Source organism: Garra rufa, chromosome 9, assembly GCF_049309525.1.
Source record: "Garra rufa chromosome 9, GarRuf1.0, whole genome shotgun sequence".
NCBI classification, from domain to species: Eukaryota; Metazoa; Chordata; class Actinopteri; order Cypriniformes; family Cyprinidae; genus Garra; species Garra rufa.
In genome coordinates, this window is record NC_133369.1 from 14,528,074 (window position 1) to 14,544,216 (window position 16,143).

Below are 16,143 nucleotides of genomic sequence, written 5' to 3' on the forward strand. Positions count from 1 at the left end.
ACAGCATAAAATAATTCTTAAATTACATTCCCTTCTATTATACAATACAATGATGCAAATGATAGACACAAACATCCAAAATCAAAATTATCTGCATCTCCTCTTTAATTTCGCATTTTATCATCTGCAAAATTACGCTCTGCTAGAAAATCTCAGTGCCAGCGTGAACATCAGATCTGAGAAAGCCTCAGCTGATGAAGCTATGCACAATATATGAGACACAAACAATAGACGCTTGTTTACTCTAGATTTAGGCTGATAAATTTGGGAAGTGGGTGTGAATCGTGACTTGAGTATGCAATGGCCTTAAATCTAGTGTCACGGCTGTGGGTGTACTATGGCGTTTTAAGCCTCATAATGGTGTAATTTTATACTCTCATTGAGTAAGATACAGCTCTATGATTGTAAGACTGAGCTTACAATTGAAACAAATGAGAGCAGAGAGGTAATCACCCATCCATTTTTGGAGCAGTGTGAGTGACAATGTGAAAACTGTTCCTGGAACATGTTTTCCAGAGTGATTATTTGGCAGTGATGCGTGGAGCTGTTGCCACAGTGACCGCTGGCCATCACTTTGAGACCAGAGTGGTGGAACTCTTCTGAAATGAAGTAAGAATTCACCTCTCAGCTCAAACTGGGACTGCACAATTTACGATAAAAATTGTTATTTATTTTGGCAAAGGGAGGGAGCCAAATGTAGTTATTTAAGGTTCTCTTTATACAGCTGGCTTATAAGTGCTTCTTATTATAGTTTGGGAATGCATGTAATGCATGTAAGCCACCCAAACTCAGTAGATGCAGAGATGAGTTCATGTGGAGCAGCTTTTACTGCAATCCAAGCCACTTTGAGATATTGAAAACTGTCATGAGCCGTTCAGGATGTGCCAGTCCCGAATGTGTAGTTAGTTTTCAATGGGAGACATGCGGAAAACAGCTAAATGTGACATATGCAAAAATGTACGTACACCTTGCAGAGTCTTAAAATGTACTGACCTGAATAAGATATTTCACATAAAAGATGTTAATATATAGTCCACAAGAGAAAATAATAGTTGCATTTATAAAAATGACCCTGTTCAAAAGTTTACATACACTTGATTCTTAATACTATGTTATTACCTGAATGATTCACGGATATTTTTTTTTTTTTTGTTCAGTGAGAGTTGTTCATAAGTCCCTTGTTTTTCCTTCAGGTCCCAGAAATTTTTAGGTTTTTCATCTTTGTATATTTAAACCCTTTCAAATTCTCACTGATGCTTCAGAAGAAAACACGATGTATTAAAAGCCAGGGGGTGAAAACTTTTTGAATTTGAAGATCAGGGTAAATTTAACTTCTTTTGTCTTCTGGGAAACATGCAAGCATCTTCTGTAGCTGTAGCTGAAGGGCAGTACTAAATGAAGAAAATATGATATTTAGGCAAAATAAGAAAAATGTACACATCTTCATTCTGTTCAAAAGTTTTCACCCCTGGCTCTTAATTCGTTATGTTTGCTTCTGGAGCATCAGCGAACATTTGAACCGTCTGTAATAATTGCACATGAGTCCCTCAGTGTGAAAAGATGGATCTCAAAATCATACAGTCACTGTTGGAAAGGGTTCAAATACACAAAAATGCTGAAAAATCAAAGAATTTGTGGGACCTGAAAGAAGAAAAAGCGAGCAGTTTAACTGTTCAGGACAAACAAGGGACTTGGAAGACTTTTGTCTTGTTTCCAGCCATAATATCTAAAAATTCTCTAAAAATTTTCTAGACAAGTCAAAATTATTTTCTTGTTTTCAGAAAAAACAAGTCAAAATTAAGTGTTTTTGCTTGAAACAAGCTAAATAATCTGCCAATGTGGTAAAAAAAATAATCTTGTTTTCTGTCGGAAATTAACCCACTGGCAGATTATCTTGTTCTAAGAAAAAACTCTCTTCATTTAGACTTCTTCCTTCCTTCCTTCCTTTCTTCTAGAAATCCTTCTTGATTTAGGAATTTTTAGATATTTTGACTGGAAAAAAGACAACAAATCTAAGTAAGAAAATTAATTTTACGAAATTAAACTATTATTTTCTCTTATGAACTATATGTAAACGTCTTTTATGTGAAATAGCTTATTCAGGTCAGTACTACATAAAACATAACAAGCATTTTTTTATTTTGCTAAAATATTTAACATTTTGCAGATTCTGCAAGGGGTGTATGTAAACTTTTGACCTCAACGGAATTTATTTCATTAAACGGCAGCCTTTGTGATTTGATAATACCACAAAGCCATATCACAACTGCAGTTTTATTTCAATTAATCATGCAGCCCTAGCGAACACGCTCAATCCCGTCTAAATCAATACCATCACCGAGTCCAATTGTCTGTCTATCCTCACCCATGATTGCTTCAGGAAGACTAGACCAGGCCTATTTTGGACTTCATTCACTATATAAGTCTAGTTTATGAATAAATCTGCTTTGTTTCGAATCAGCAAATGAAAGTTTATGATTGTCAAAATGCTGTTTCCATGTTGAGGCCACTCCAGTAGGCCACTCAGAGGCACTGTGAAAGTGCAAATTAAGCAACCTAATCTAAGAAGGATCTAAGCACTAGCCAATGTGTCTTTACAAGCTAGCGAGGACTCTTTAAACGACAACCTCTTCCTCTCAGGCAGGAGTTCTTCGGCAGCCCCACGGATGTCGTCGAGCTCTGTAGTGTAGTGGTCTGGGCTTTCTCCATTGGAGGTCTCCTTGATGACGCTGTATGTGAGGGCCACGCTATACGTGGGGGGCTTCTCAGAGCGCTGGGGCCCGCAATGGCACAGTTTGTGGAAAGCGGCGCGGAACTTCTGAGACATGGCGTTGTAGATGATTGGGTTGATGGCGCTGTTCATGTAGATGCAGAGACGGCAGAACAGAACGAACCAGTTGTTTAGATAGGCGTCCTTCAGGAAGGAGTTGACCACCACAAGCGTCCGATAGGGCATCCACAGCAAAGCGAAGAGGATCACTACCACTGCCAGCATCTTTGTCACCTACAGAAGAGAGGATGACAGAAGTTTTCAGTTATGTATGTACCTCTCTGATCCCTCATAAATACTTTTTTCCCTCTTCGGTCTATATTATATTATTATGCACCTCAACAGTGTTTAAATGAAATGTGGGTACATTTTGCATTTATGTTTATCATTAATACTCAGTTTTACATATGTGACCCTAGACCACAAAACCAGCTACCTGAAGTAGCTTAAGCCAAAAATTAATTTGAATGGGTCAAAATGCCAAAAATCATTAGGATGTTAAGTAAAGATCATGTTCCATTAAGATGTTTTGTACATTTCCTATCATAAATATATCAAAAGTTAATTTTTAATTAGTAATATGCATTGCTAAGAACTTAATTTGAACGACTTTAAAGGCAATTTTCTCAATTTTTAGTTTTTTTGCACCCTCAGATTCCAAATTTTCAAATAGTTGTATCTCCAAGCCAAATACTGTCCTATTCTAACAAGCCACACATCAATGGAAAGCTTATCAGCATTCAGATGATGTATAAATCTCAATTTAAAAAAAAAAAGACCCCTATAACTGGTTTTGTGGTCTTGGGTCACATATCTACATTGCTGCTTTAATATGACTGATCAATGTGTAAGGTGAATATGTCTGAATATGGGTGACTATGGACTAGCATGAACCTGTTTTCTTATTAGAAAGGTACTAACATGCTCATTTTTAATTTTTCACTTAATCTTGGCCTTTTGCAGCAGTATAAACATGATTGTCACGGTACAGCTGTTGTAGCCTATAGTTTGCCATAATTGTTTCCAAATGCATTAACACACCATAACATGTCACGGTTCATTTATTGTAGAGATTTACAACATGGCTTTATAAAGGTCATGAGAGGTGTGTTTTCTCACCATGTTGGACAACCAGGCAGTCAAAGAGCCCTAGGGCAACACAACAACAAGAACACAAGTGCAGTCGCTCTGAGTTTATCAGATGAGATCTGGCTTCACTATGCATTTGGACTTTTATCTGCTCAAGGCTAAGTGAGCATTACAACACGTAGCCTAACATTTCTCAAATAATCGGCAAACGCCCGTGTTTTGGTTGTGGATCACAAATGTTTCCTGCACTTGCATTCACAGCTACCAGCGTAGTGATTCCTGAACGAATGATTCATAGGAGCCGGCTCTTTCATGTGAATTAAGTACGACTACCACCACATTCTGAATCGAACGAGTGACTCCAATGAGTCGGTTCTTTATCTGCACGACCGGTGCAGTTCTATTTCTAAATGAATCTAATGATTCTAGTTAGAGAATCAAACACATAGCGATCAGACCCTCGAACAAATAACTCTTGAGACGGTTCTTTTTAAGTGTATCTTTTTTAAAGTGAGACTAAAATTAGTGTGATTACTGACACTGTGACATTAAAGATTATTAGTTTTGTTGCAATCATCATATACATTGGTATTTTTATTCAATTCGAAAATCTAGAAGTGTATGTATGCCGTTTCTAAAACGTCTTTAAAAAGTCAATCAAGTATTTGTATAGAATTATTACTTTTATTGTGCTTTTGATTAAGTGTCCGAGGAACATAGATGCTATCTATCTATCTATCTATCTATCTATCTATCTATCTATCTATCTATCTATCTATCTATCTATCTATACGCGCACTATTACGCACAGAATTTTTTTTTTTTTAGTAAAATAAGCCAAATAAAACCAGCATTTTACCTGTCTCCGAGAAGCAGCAGTTGTGCTGCTGGAGGAACTCCTGGAGTTCCCATGCACGGACGACTCCTTTTTCCAGTTTCTTCGACTTTCCTTGGGATCCGACGGGAGTGGATTAAGGAAAAGAATTCTTGCGATCAATCCGTATAAAACAGTGGCCAGCAAAAGCGGGATAACGTAAAACACGGCAAAATCTGTGAAATATATGGGCAAATACAGGTTTCTAGACACTTTGTAGGCGCATGTCACGAGGACAGCGTTCTCAAAAATGACTTCTTTCGTGTCGGAAAGATAAAACCACATAACGCAATAGAGGGACGTTAAAACCCAAACCAGAACAATGATCTTTTTGGCTCTGGAGAGGGTGCACATAAACTGCGCTTTTATCGGGTGGCAAATGGCGATGTAGCGTTCAATGGTGAAAGCTGTGATGGAGCAGGAGGACGCGTTGATGCCCAGGTACTGGAAATAAGTGATGGAGAGGCACCCGGCGTATCCGTACACCCAGTGGCCGCTGAACAGACTCTCGGTGATGTTGGGCAGCCCGGCTGCCGTCAGGACCATGAGGTCGGCAACTGCCAGACTCACCAAATAGCAGTTAGTTGGGGTACGCATGTGCTTGGTCGTTAAGACCACAAGAATGACCATAACGTTGCCAACAATTCCAACTCCACAAATAAGAATCACTAATAGGATGCTCGCGATCTTGTATTCGATACTATAATCAGTCCATGTATCAGTCCCGTTAAATTTTAATAAAGTGCTGTTCTCCATGCTCCACTTGGTTTTGTTTCCTTCTTTAAGCAAAAATCACTTTTCAGCTTTCCAGAACGCGCGCAAAAAGGTCATGTTTTAACATTCCAGAGAAAGAAAATCCCTAAAGTTAAAATCTGTGCAATGTCCGTCTAAAATAAAACACCGCTCACAGCAGACTTCAGATCTCAGAGATGAAAATTAAACCGTTTGCGCTTGGTGCAAAGCCAAAAATGTGTCCGTGGCAATTTGTGTGATATATAAAAATCCTGTCCCTGCTGTGCATAACTGCAGAGAGCTGACAGAGGTGTTGCACCGCCCAGGGCTGAAAAGGCTGATATGGTCTCAAAGACCCCTGTAACCCTAATACGCGCCCGAGAGCGTCAGTAAGGGCAGGTTGTGCGGTGCGTAATGCCGCAGCAGCAAGCAAGAGAGAAAGTGTCTCCAACACACGCTCTGTTCAATTATAGGTTTCTGGGCTAAACTGCCAAAAAAACTTAAATATAGGCCTATTTTACATTCTAATTACAGTGTTTGTCTGCAATATGGTGTTTGTTTAAAAATAAGTTTGCTTTGGGCATATCAGAACTGATAGTGCTTGCTTTCAGGCTGTTTGTTTCAAGGGCTGTGATAAGGTTACAGATTGATCCAAGCCCAGAAAGACTGGCCAAGTTTGATTTCACCGACAGAATGCAGGAGGTTTACACCCAGAGGAGAGCTATTATTGACTCCTGAGTCTATTGAGGACGCACAGGTCTTCAGTGTATTTATGATGGGAGAAAAATCACTATGATTAATCTTTGAGTTTTGTGCCTTGAGCTATGGTGTATAACATGTTACACTTGTTATTTGACATTGTATTTGTACAAACAGGTCAACTGAAGTTGGATTTTTGACTCAGTGGATAAAAAGCTACAATTTTATCTGTATAAAAAGTAGGGCTGCCCTTCTAATAGTCGACTAACCGTTAGTTGACAAGAAGAGGCTTGGTCAAACAAAACTGTATTAGTCCCAGAAAAATTTTTTCGCAGGAAGTGGCGAACTCCTGCAGTCTGTGACGGACAGATCGTTAACGGCTGCCTCCAAAGGCAAAGTGCAGTAACTACGCCAACACTGAAACTGAGAAAAATGCCTTTAAAGTTTTTACGCCAGCTAGTCAAACATGTTGACACTCTTGTTTCTCTAAAACGGGACAAAATTAAACCAGGAGACTTTTCCACAAGACATAACCATTGTCACAAAGTCCATTTTAAGCCTTAACTCAATTTTGACCAAATGTGTAGTTACTGCTCTTTGCCTTTGGAAGGCAGAGTACACTGGGGCAGGACATCCAAATGCTTAACTATCATTCATCAACCTCAAATATGGCTTTTCATCTGAAATATGCATGTAGTAGCAACTTTACATGGCCGCTTAATCTAATGTTCAACTAGCAAAATGTGCACTATTCAAGTGTCTCTGCGAAGTGTGGAAGCTGAACAGTAGCGCGCTTACTGCATGACAGATGGATGTGCCACTGTGGTCACTTGCTCTTAAAACACTCCGTCATTTCTGGTCATACAGATAAAAGTAAAACATCTTTTGAATCTGTAAAGACTCTATGTTTATTTGTGTGCACTCAGAATAACAACGAAATGTTGCGCTTTTGTAAAACAATAGTGCAAAACTCTGTGTATACTTGCCTTACCGACATGAAAAATATATCTATTAGAGAGAGAAATCTATACTTTTAAATGAACTAATTCAAGTGGAAAACAAATATTCTCAGATTATATAATCCATATGAAACATGCATACAGGTGCATCCACTACTGTGGAGATGACGAGTCAGTGTCGCTTCATCAGTAAGTTTATCAATAAGTTTTGTAAATTAAAATGTTAATGCAGTCTCTCTGCTGTTTTTCTGACACATTCATAATTATTATATCTGCCAGTGTGTGCTTGAGTGCTTATGATGTATATCGTTTATTTATAAACGACTAATAGTTGACTAACGCTTAAAATAAACAACTAGTCGGCCAGAAAAATCTTAAGTCGAGGGCAGCACTAATATAAAGACCCTTTAGCTTTAGCATTAAGATCCGTTCACAACAAGATACCTATAAAGATAACACACTTGCTATATAAATAAGCCTATGGGTGAGACTTCCAGTTCAATATCTGCTATAGGGAAGTAAGGAGAATAACGAAGTGTAAACAGTAAAACCGTTTGGACTACAAACCAGTGTTTATAATTAAGTTAATACATTAAAATAACAAGGTAAGACACACCAATTTGCAATATCAAGCAGCAAAACGAGCTGGTTTCTGCAGGTAAAAATAGCTGATGAGACCTGAAGCCTCACCCATAAAATATGCATTTGGACACGGCCTTTTTTATGGAAAAAAGGTGGATATGTTTATACTAACTAATGCATGGCAGGATTGATTCTGATTGGCTGTCAATGTATTATCGTTTGTCAGCTGAAAAAAAATCGTTACGAAAGTGATCCCAACGATATAGTTAATCTGTGCTGTTTTTGTTATAGATGTGGTTTGATCTCTGCGGTTCTTTTAAATGTTCTTTAAAACTATTTTTAAAACGGCATCTTTTATGGTTATGGACAAACCTTTATTATTTCAATGATTGTCGTAGGGTTTTTCAGGTTGGTTCATCTTTGCTCATTCTTAATGTGTTGCTAAATGCGTTCTTTGTCAAAAGCACGACAGTGTCATGACACATGTCACATGTCATGTTTTTTTAGGATTTTTTTCCTATTCGTAGACTAAACAACAATTTTAATCATGGCTATTACAGGCAGTAAGTGCTACAAGTCATCGCACTTTTCCATTATGCGAAGGTCAGATCTATTTGTAGAGTTTATGACTCTGTAAGGGGTGATATCTGACAGCCATAAAGACATAATCCATTATGGCCACCTTAAAAAATATCAACAACATTTCGCTTCATGCAGTGCATGAAGTGTTTTCTCAGCTATTAATCTTTCTAGACCTTTGCAAATGTACACAAGCGTAGAAAATAGAATCTATTATTAAGAATTTATTGTTTGTTTAAATGTTCTAGATAGATATGCATTATTTGTACAGTATATTTGCAACCATAAATTATCTATATAGATGATCGCCCATTACCTTACGTAAATGTTTGACTTTTCACATTGGCTACTTTCTTTGCAAGGTCAGTGTTAGACTGCCATCTTGTGGACGTTTTGAATGACCACACAAATAGTCCCAAAACACTTTATTAGCAGATTCTAGAATGGTTTCTCAGGCTTGCGATTCATTTCACGAAATGAAAAGCAACTAAAACGCATTAAATATATATTATTAAGACCATTTTTTAAAAGGCTTTAAAAGATTCACAATAGTTATTTATGACTACTAAAAAAATTGTTGGTGCATTTTATGTCACATAACCATGACAAGATGTACATTTTGGATGTTTTTAGACACTAGGATGAGTCATATTGCAAAGTATATTTGATTTACACCCCATAACAACCCATCAAGTGTAAACCTACATTATCTCAACTCTAGTAAAACTATGGCCCAGGTTAAAAATAAGTGCACTTCCATAATGTGCTTAAAGTGCTCTTAAGTAGCAGGGGTATATTTGTAACAATAGCCAAAAATACATTGTATGGGTCAAAATTATTGATTTTTCTTTTATTCCAAAAATCATTAGGATATTAGGTAAAGATCATGCACCAAGAAGATATTTTGTAAATTTCCTACTGTAAATCTATATATAAACTTAACTTTTGATTAGTAATATGCATTGATGAAAACTTCATTTGGACAAATTTAAAGGCGATTTTCTCAATATTTAGATATTTTTGCACCCTCAGATTCCAGATTTTTAAATAGTTGTATCTCGGCCAAATATTGTCCTATCCTAATTATGTAAATGATTATGATTATGTAAATTTCAATTTCAAAAAATTGACCCTTATGACTGGTTTTGTGGTCCAGGGTCACAAATGTGCTATTTTAGGACACCCTGAATACGAACTAAAATGTTTTTTTTTTTTTTTTTTACGTACTCTATATAAAAATCTCTATATCTCTATATAAAAAATGTATTTAGTTACCACTTGTAGTTAGTTCATATTCATGGTGTCCCAAAAAGCACATTTGAGTACATTTAAATGTTCTAAAGATTATCTTAAGAAGTACCAAAGAATCATTTTTAGTACATTAAGTACAAAATTAGTGTGTAAAAATAGAGCACTTTAAGTACATTAAAAAAGTGCACTTTTTTTTCGCCTGGGCAGGCAAAATAATGAGATGAATAAAAATCTGGAAGCTATTGTTCGTCAAATCTCCTTGAGAAAGAGACAATGGAGCTCATATTGCATTGATCAAAGTTAACTTCCTGTAATGGTTCATCACCCAACTTCTACTCTGAAAAGAACCAGCAAAGCCTGTGAGAGATCTGAGAGATTATCGAGCTGAGACACAAGAGTTTATGAATATGAGAGCGTGACAAGCATTCATAAAGACAGGGCTGTGGTTTCCTCATTTGTTATGGAAATGTAATGAATAATTCATCGTCTGCCGGACTATATGAATCATTCATTCTCTAATTGAATTTGATTTCAGCAAACTTCAGAATTTAAAACACAAAGATGTTGTCCTGCTCTTAATCCGAAACAATGCCAGCAGACCACTCAGAGCTTGGCAGCTGGCATCTCACAGGAATAAATAAAAAAAAATCTGGCTGCGACTCAGGAATCTCTCATTTTCCTAATGACAAGAGCGAGTTTCTACGTCTCACTTTGCACGTCTCTCATCCAGAAGGCCTTGCACACAATGAGGTGAAACTAGTCATTTCGTGCGCTCCCGTTATTGGCTGCAAAGAGAGCCTGTTCGTATCAGAAAAATGAGATGAGTGCGGGTAGCTGGTGGTGACGGCATCGGCCCATCGAAACCATTTCATCAAATTTAATTTATTACAATTATACTTACATGTTCAAGGACAATGGAGCTACTTCTTCTTAACTCTTGTTCTATAAAAACCTTTTTGTCAATTAAAACTCTGGGATAGTGGACGTTGTGTTGTTATAATTTGAAATGGATAGGGATGAGCTCATATTATGATACAATAAAAGCATTTTGTTAGTAGTGAGTGACTATTTTCGATGACCTTCAAGGATGTTTAATCATTAAAAGAGCTGTCTGTCATTCTGTCTCTTTCAGTCTCTTAAAAACTCTTCTGCTTCTCCACATTGCCCTAAAAGTTCTGTTAAGAGGCTTAAGAGTTTAGATGAGTCTTTTGTCAGAGAATTATTCCACTTTTTTTATTCCTTTAAGAGCTTTCAGGCATACACCTCCTTATACAAGACTTTATTCAGAATAGTATACCAGCATACTATACTTTATTGCTGCAGTATATACTGTGCCTACTATATTTTTTGTATGTATCTTGACTTCAAGCATTATGGATGAACTGGAATATCAGCTCTGATTCTATTGCTCATTTATTTTGAATAATTAAAAATAAATTAATCATCTGAATCAGAATCTGACTGCAAAATCTTCAGACATTTTAAATGTGCAATTGCATTAAAATGCAAAATAATAATATAATGATTGGAAACAACTTGCTGAACTGCAATATGAGTTAATGAAGTTGTTAGTACTATTTTAGTACTATTTACGTTTATACTATTATATTATTTATTATAATATATAACATTTTGAATTTGCTTTCATTATTAATTTTAATTTAGGTTCAAGGTTCAGTAAATGTGTTATGTGCCTTGTCATTTTATTCATTTTTAAAGCTTCAATTTATATTTATTTCAGTTGTACACTACCAGTCAAAAGTTTCTGAACAGTAAGATGTATGTAAGAAGTATGTTTTTTAAAGAAGTCTCTTCTGCTCACCAAGCCAGCATTTAATCCAAAGTACAGCAAAACAGCAAATTTTTTAAATATTTTCACTATTTAAAATAACAGTTTTTTTAATTTGATTTTTTAGTGTAATTTTTTATGTATCAAAACTAAATTTTCAGCATCATTACTTCAGTCTTTAGTGTCACGTGATCCTTCAGAAATCATTCTAATATGTTGATTTGTGGTTCAAGAAACATGTATTATTATTATTATTAATAATATTAATATTTAAAACAGTTGAGTGTTTTTTTCAGGATTCTTTAAGGAATAGAAAGATCAAAAGACCAGCATTTATCTGAAAAAAAAAAACATTTGTAACCTTTTACACTGGTTTTTATTTCTATTTCAGATAAAAGCTGTTCTTCTTAACTTTCCATTATCAAAGAAACCTGAAAAAGTCTACTCTGTTTTCAACATAATAATAATAATAATAATAATAATAATAATAATAATAATAATAATAATAATAATAATAATAATAAATGTTTTTGAGCAGCAAATCAGAATATTATAATGATTTCTGAAGGATCATGCAACTGGAGTAATGATGCTAAAAATCAGCTTTGAAATCACAGGAATAAATTACATTTTAAAATATTTTCAAATAGAAAACAGATATTTTAAATAGTAAAAATATTTCAAAAACGTACTGTTTTTGCTGTACTTTGGATCAAACAAATGCAGGCTTGGTGAGCAGAAGAGACTTCTTTAAAAACAAATCATTACAAATCAAAAACTTTTGACTGGTAGTGTATATACTATTATATTATTATTAAATAATAGTTGAGTAGTTTAAATAATAGTTTAAATTTTAGTTGAAATTGTAATTTTCTTACATGCTTTTGTCATTTTTATTAGTTTTGTAAGCTTCCATTATATTTATTTCAGTTGTAGTTTTAGTCATTTTAGTATTTACTCTATTTTTCCAATTTCCTAATTTCTAAAGTTGACTTTTTATTTTTATACTTATATCATATTTTAGCTTTGTTTCAATTACCAAAAAACAACTGTTAAAATTCTATTTTTTAAAAACACTGGAGGTCATGTGACAATGCTGCTTATTTCTGTACACGTTTGCCATTGAAAAACTGTTTCATGTACTATTTTAATCAGTATGAGGATATACTGCACAGTATTCAGTAAAAACTACTAAACTAGCATTCCACTCCGAACAGCCAAAAATGCACAACTCCTAGATCACATAACATGTGGCCTTGGATCACATGTCATGTGACATGTTTAGCTCTGTGGGCAGCAGTGATTTCAGTCAAAGCTCAGTTGTAATTGAGTCACTGTGCTCAGCACCAAGGACAGCTCCTCCCTTCCCTACCTACTCGCATTTGCTTACCTTGGCTGTATTTTTCACAAATATACTCTCATTGAGGCTAATAAAGAACTAATTGTCCTCAGTTACAATACCCAGCATCTGTCATATTTTTGAGTACTTATTATATGTCCTACACTACCAGTCAAAAGTTTTTATGTTTTTTTAAGAAGTTTCTTCTTCTCACCAAAATACAGCAAAAAATATTGAAAATATTTGTACTGTTTTAAATAACTTCTTTTTATTTAAATATATTTAAAATGTAATTTATTCCTGTGATCAAAGCAAAATTTCAGCATCATTACTCCAGTCTTCAGTGTCACATGATTCTTCAGAAATCATACCAATATGCTGATTTGCTTTTCAAGAAACATGTATTATTATTATTATCAATATTTAAACCAGGTGAGTACATTTTTTATTTTATGAATAGAAAGATCCAAAGACCACCATTTATCTGAAATAAATAGCAAGCTTTTGTAACATTATAGACTATACCATTCAAAAGCTTGGGGGGGGGGGGGGGTATAGAAATACCTGTAATACGTTTATTTAGCAAGGTTGCTTTAAATTGATCAAAAGTGATGATAAATACATTTATAATGTTACAAAAGATTTCTAGTTCAGATAAATGCTGTTTTTCTTAAGTTTCTATTCATCAAAGAAACGTAAATAAATATTACTAAGCTGTTTTTAACATGAATATAATAAATATTTTTGAGCAGCAAATATAATTATAATAGTGATTTCTGAAGGATCATGTGACTGGAGTAATGAGTAATGAAAATTTAGCTTTACAATCACAGGAATAAATGACATTTTAATATATATATATATATATTTAATATAAATAATTTATAATTTTTTACAGTTTTTGCTTTACTGTGAATCAGATAAATGCAGGCTTGTAATATTCATCTCTTCATAATAGTCTGAAAATTTCAAAATCAATGCAAGGTTTTGTTTGTACGGCGTGCACACCTGGACTATATAGGTTAGCAGGTACACAGGTGAGTGTCATATCAAATTATATTCCAAATTAATTTCCTCTTGGCTCCTTTATGCTGAGGCGGCTCTGCATTGACCTCTGGGAGGCAGCTGGTGAAAAAACTTACCTTAGTGGCACAGACTGTTAGACGAGCGTCACCACCTGGTTTCACACCTCTGGTTCTTAGAATCTGTCTGTTTTGCAGCTCCTAAAAAAAAAAAAATTTAAACTTATTTGTTCTCATAATTTGGTTTTGCAGTTTAGAAATGATCATGTATTACATTACACTATATTTATAATTAGGGAATGTTAAACCTTTAATTTGCCTTTATTTAGATGTGAGAGCAGAGGTATGTGACTGCAGGTTTGTTGCTGTTATGTGATGTTATTAAGTGCCTTTGTATCACTCTATGCCTGTGTAACCACCTGCTCCAAACAACATGAGGATAGATTGTCGAGCCACAGCATGCTTTTGTACATTCCAAGGTGACTTGATTGATACCCAAGGCTCTGAAACTCAATTTCGTCCTTGGCAATGCTTGCAGGATTGGCTCAGCTGGCAGCTGACGGTATGGAAATCTCAGAGGGGCATGCAGCAGAAAATAAGCTGCGCACCCTTCTGAGATTTCCGTCCTGTTGAAAACAGTCCAAATTGACTGCAGCATACAGCTACTCCACCTATGTTCATAAAGTCTGCAGTGACAGATGGGAATTCATGACTGTGCACCTCATACTCCCTGAGCTGAGCCTCCTCCACCAGTCTGGGACATTAATCTCTGGCTGAGTAAGCCCCGCTTCTCTGCAGACTCATCCGTTAAATGGGAACTTGTCTGGCGTTGAGCCGAAGCCATCCTTTGTATTGGTCAACACAATAGCACATATCTGTGGAAATAATATTGATTGTTTGTTGTCAAGGAGAGATCGGAAATGTTAGTTAGGGATCATTTCTGAATGTACCTTAAAATAAAAGATCATGTGGAAGAGGTATTTTTTATTTTTTGTATGTCATATGTTTACAAGGTCATTTTGAAGAATATGATCTTGTATTGTGTAAATTAAAAATAGATTATACAGACCTCAAACTGACCAGTAATCTTTCAAGCTTTCAAAGGACCACAGAGCAGATGGTGTACAATGGGTGTGGTTTAGCAGAGTCTCTGCTCCTTACTGGTTGTAGTAGGAAATGTCTCCAGGCTATAGTTTCCAGTCAAACGCTGGTGATTTGTCTAGAAAATAAGTACTTTTCGTTCCCGAGAACTTCATCTCCCATGGTTCCAATACAATTTTAAGCCTCTTATGATTTACTTGAAAACGCAAGAGTGATGTAAATCAGCGAGGCGTAGCTACCGGAGGAAAACTTACAAAACGCACTATGGCGAAGACTTTAATTAATATTCATAACCGTTGCTTCTCCATTGGAACTTTCGCAAGTAACGTCCCCAACACCTAATTAAAATTCAATGAGCAGGCATACGCTATAGGACGGCAACTGCGGGACGTCAGCGCAAGCTTATTAATATTCATTCACGAACAGTTCCCAATCAGAGCCATATAAAAAGAGAGTTGCGACACTCCCATAGGCTTCCATAGGAACTGAGGAATGCGGAAGTAAAGCGTGTCATGGAGCGGTCAATAGTTCCAAACAACCAATAGCTCCTCCATTGAAGCCCATTCATTTCAGCGCTTCTCAAGAACAGTCGCAAGTATATTGAAGAAATTACTGCATTTCTTTACATTTTAACGCATCAGTTGACCTCTCGAAAAACTGGCCAATAGTGGTGTTTTATGAAGCATGTTATAGTTAATGTTTATCGTTAAAAAATAAACTATTAAACTGTAAATGCAGCTGGATAACGTGAGAAACACCGTAATAGCGACCATAACCAGATACTAGTTGTCATATTTTTATGTTTTTAGTCTTTCTGCAATCTTTCTCTCACTGTAGGAGGTTGAATGAGTTTCAGTAAAGACTGCATTCAAGAAACACGATAAAAATGTATGCTGAATGCAATTCGTTGCCTTGTGTTTTTTTAAACATTATTTTCATATTTTCTATTATGTTAAATGCCATTTTTGCTTGCCTTTTATAATATTCACTTATGTTGTATATTTGAATATCATAAAACAAGAGTAAATTACTTTTTTTAAATTTAACATTAAATCATTAAATTGAAACATACTGTATAAAAAAAGAGTGTTTGATCATGTCCAAATACACATGCAGATGTATTTAACCTTAAATATTACACTAACTGTAATCTAAATACTATATTAGAAAATGTTATCTTTTAAATGGTCAGGATCATTATTGCACATATTAAGTACAAAAAACCTCCTCAAAATATTTACTAAATAGAACTTAACTATATATATTACAGTTATTTAATTGAATAAAAGTTACACTGAAGGTGTTTGGTCACATTTGACTGTCAGAGAGTATGAGAACATATTAATTATGTCTCTTT

The 16,143-nt window shown here is 35.3% G+C and overlaps 1 protein-coding gene across 1 annotated transcript; it reads right to left on the reverse strand.

Moving 5' to 3' along the window:
- Nucleotides 1-1,001: 1,001 nt before the first annotated feature.
- trhra (thyrotropin-releasing hormone receptor a) lies at nt 1,002-5,751 on the reverse strand. The gene is made up of 2 exons (XM_073847035.1): nt 4,719-5,751; nt 1,002-3,004 (listed from the first exon to the last, which is right to left on the reverse strand). The coding sequence occupies exons 1-2, from the start codon at nt 5,487-5,489 to the stop codon at nt 2,573-2,575; spliced, it is 1,203 nt and encodes a 400-aa protein (XP_073703136.1). The 5' UTR covers nt 5,490-5,751; the 3' UTR covers nt 1,002-2,572.
- Between the last annotated feature and the right edge of the window lie 10,392 nt (nt 5,752-16,143).

Coding starts and splice junctions, on each gene's coding strand:
- trhra (XM_073847035.1), bottom strand. CDS start 5,489: ATGGAGAACAGCACTTTATTAAAATTTAACGGGACTGATACATGGACT. Junction 3,005..4,718: donor CTGCTGCTTCTCGGAGACAG/GTAAAATGCTGG, acceptor TCTCTTCTGTAG/GTGACAAAGATGCTGGCAGT.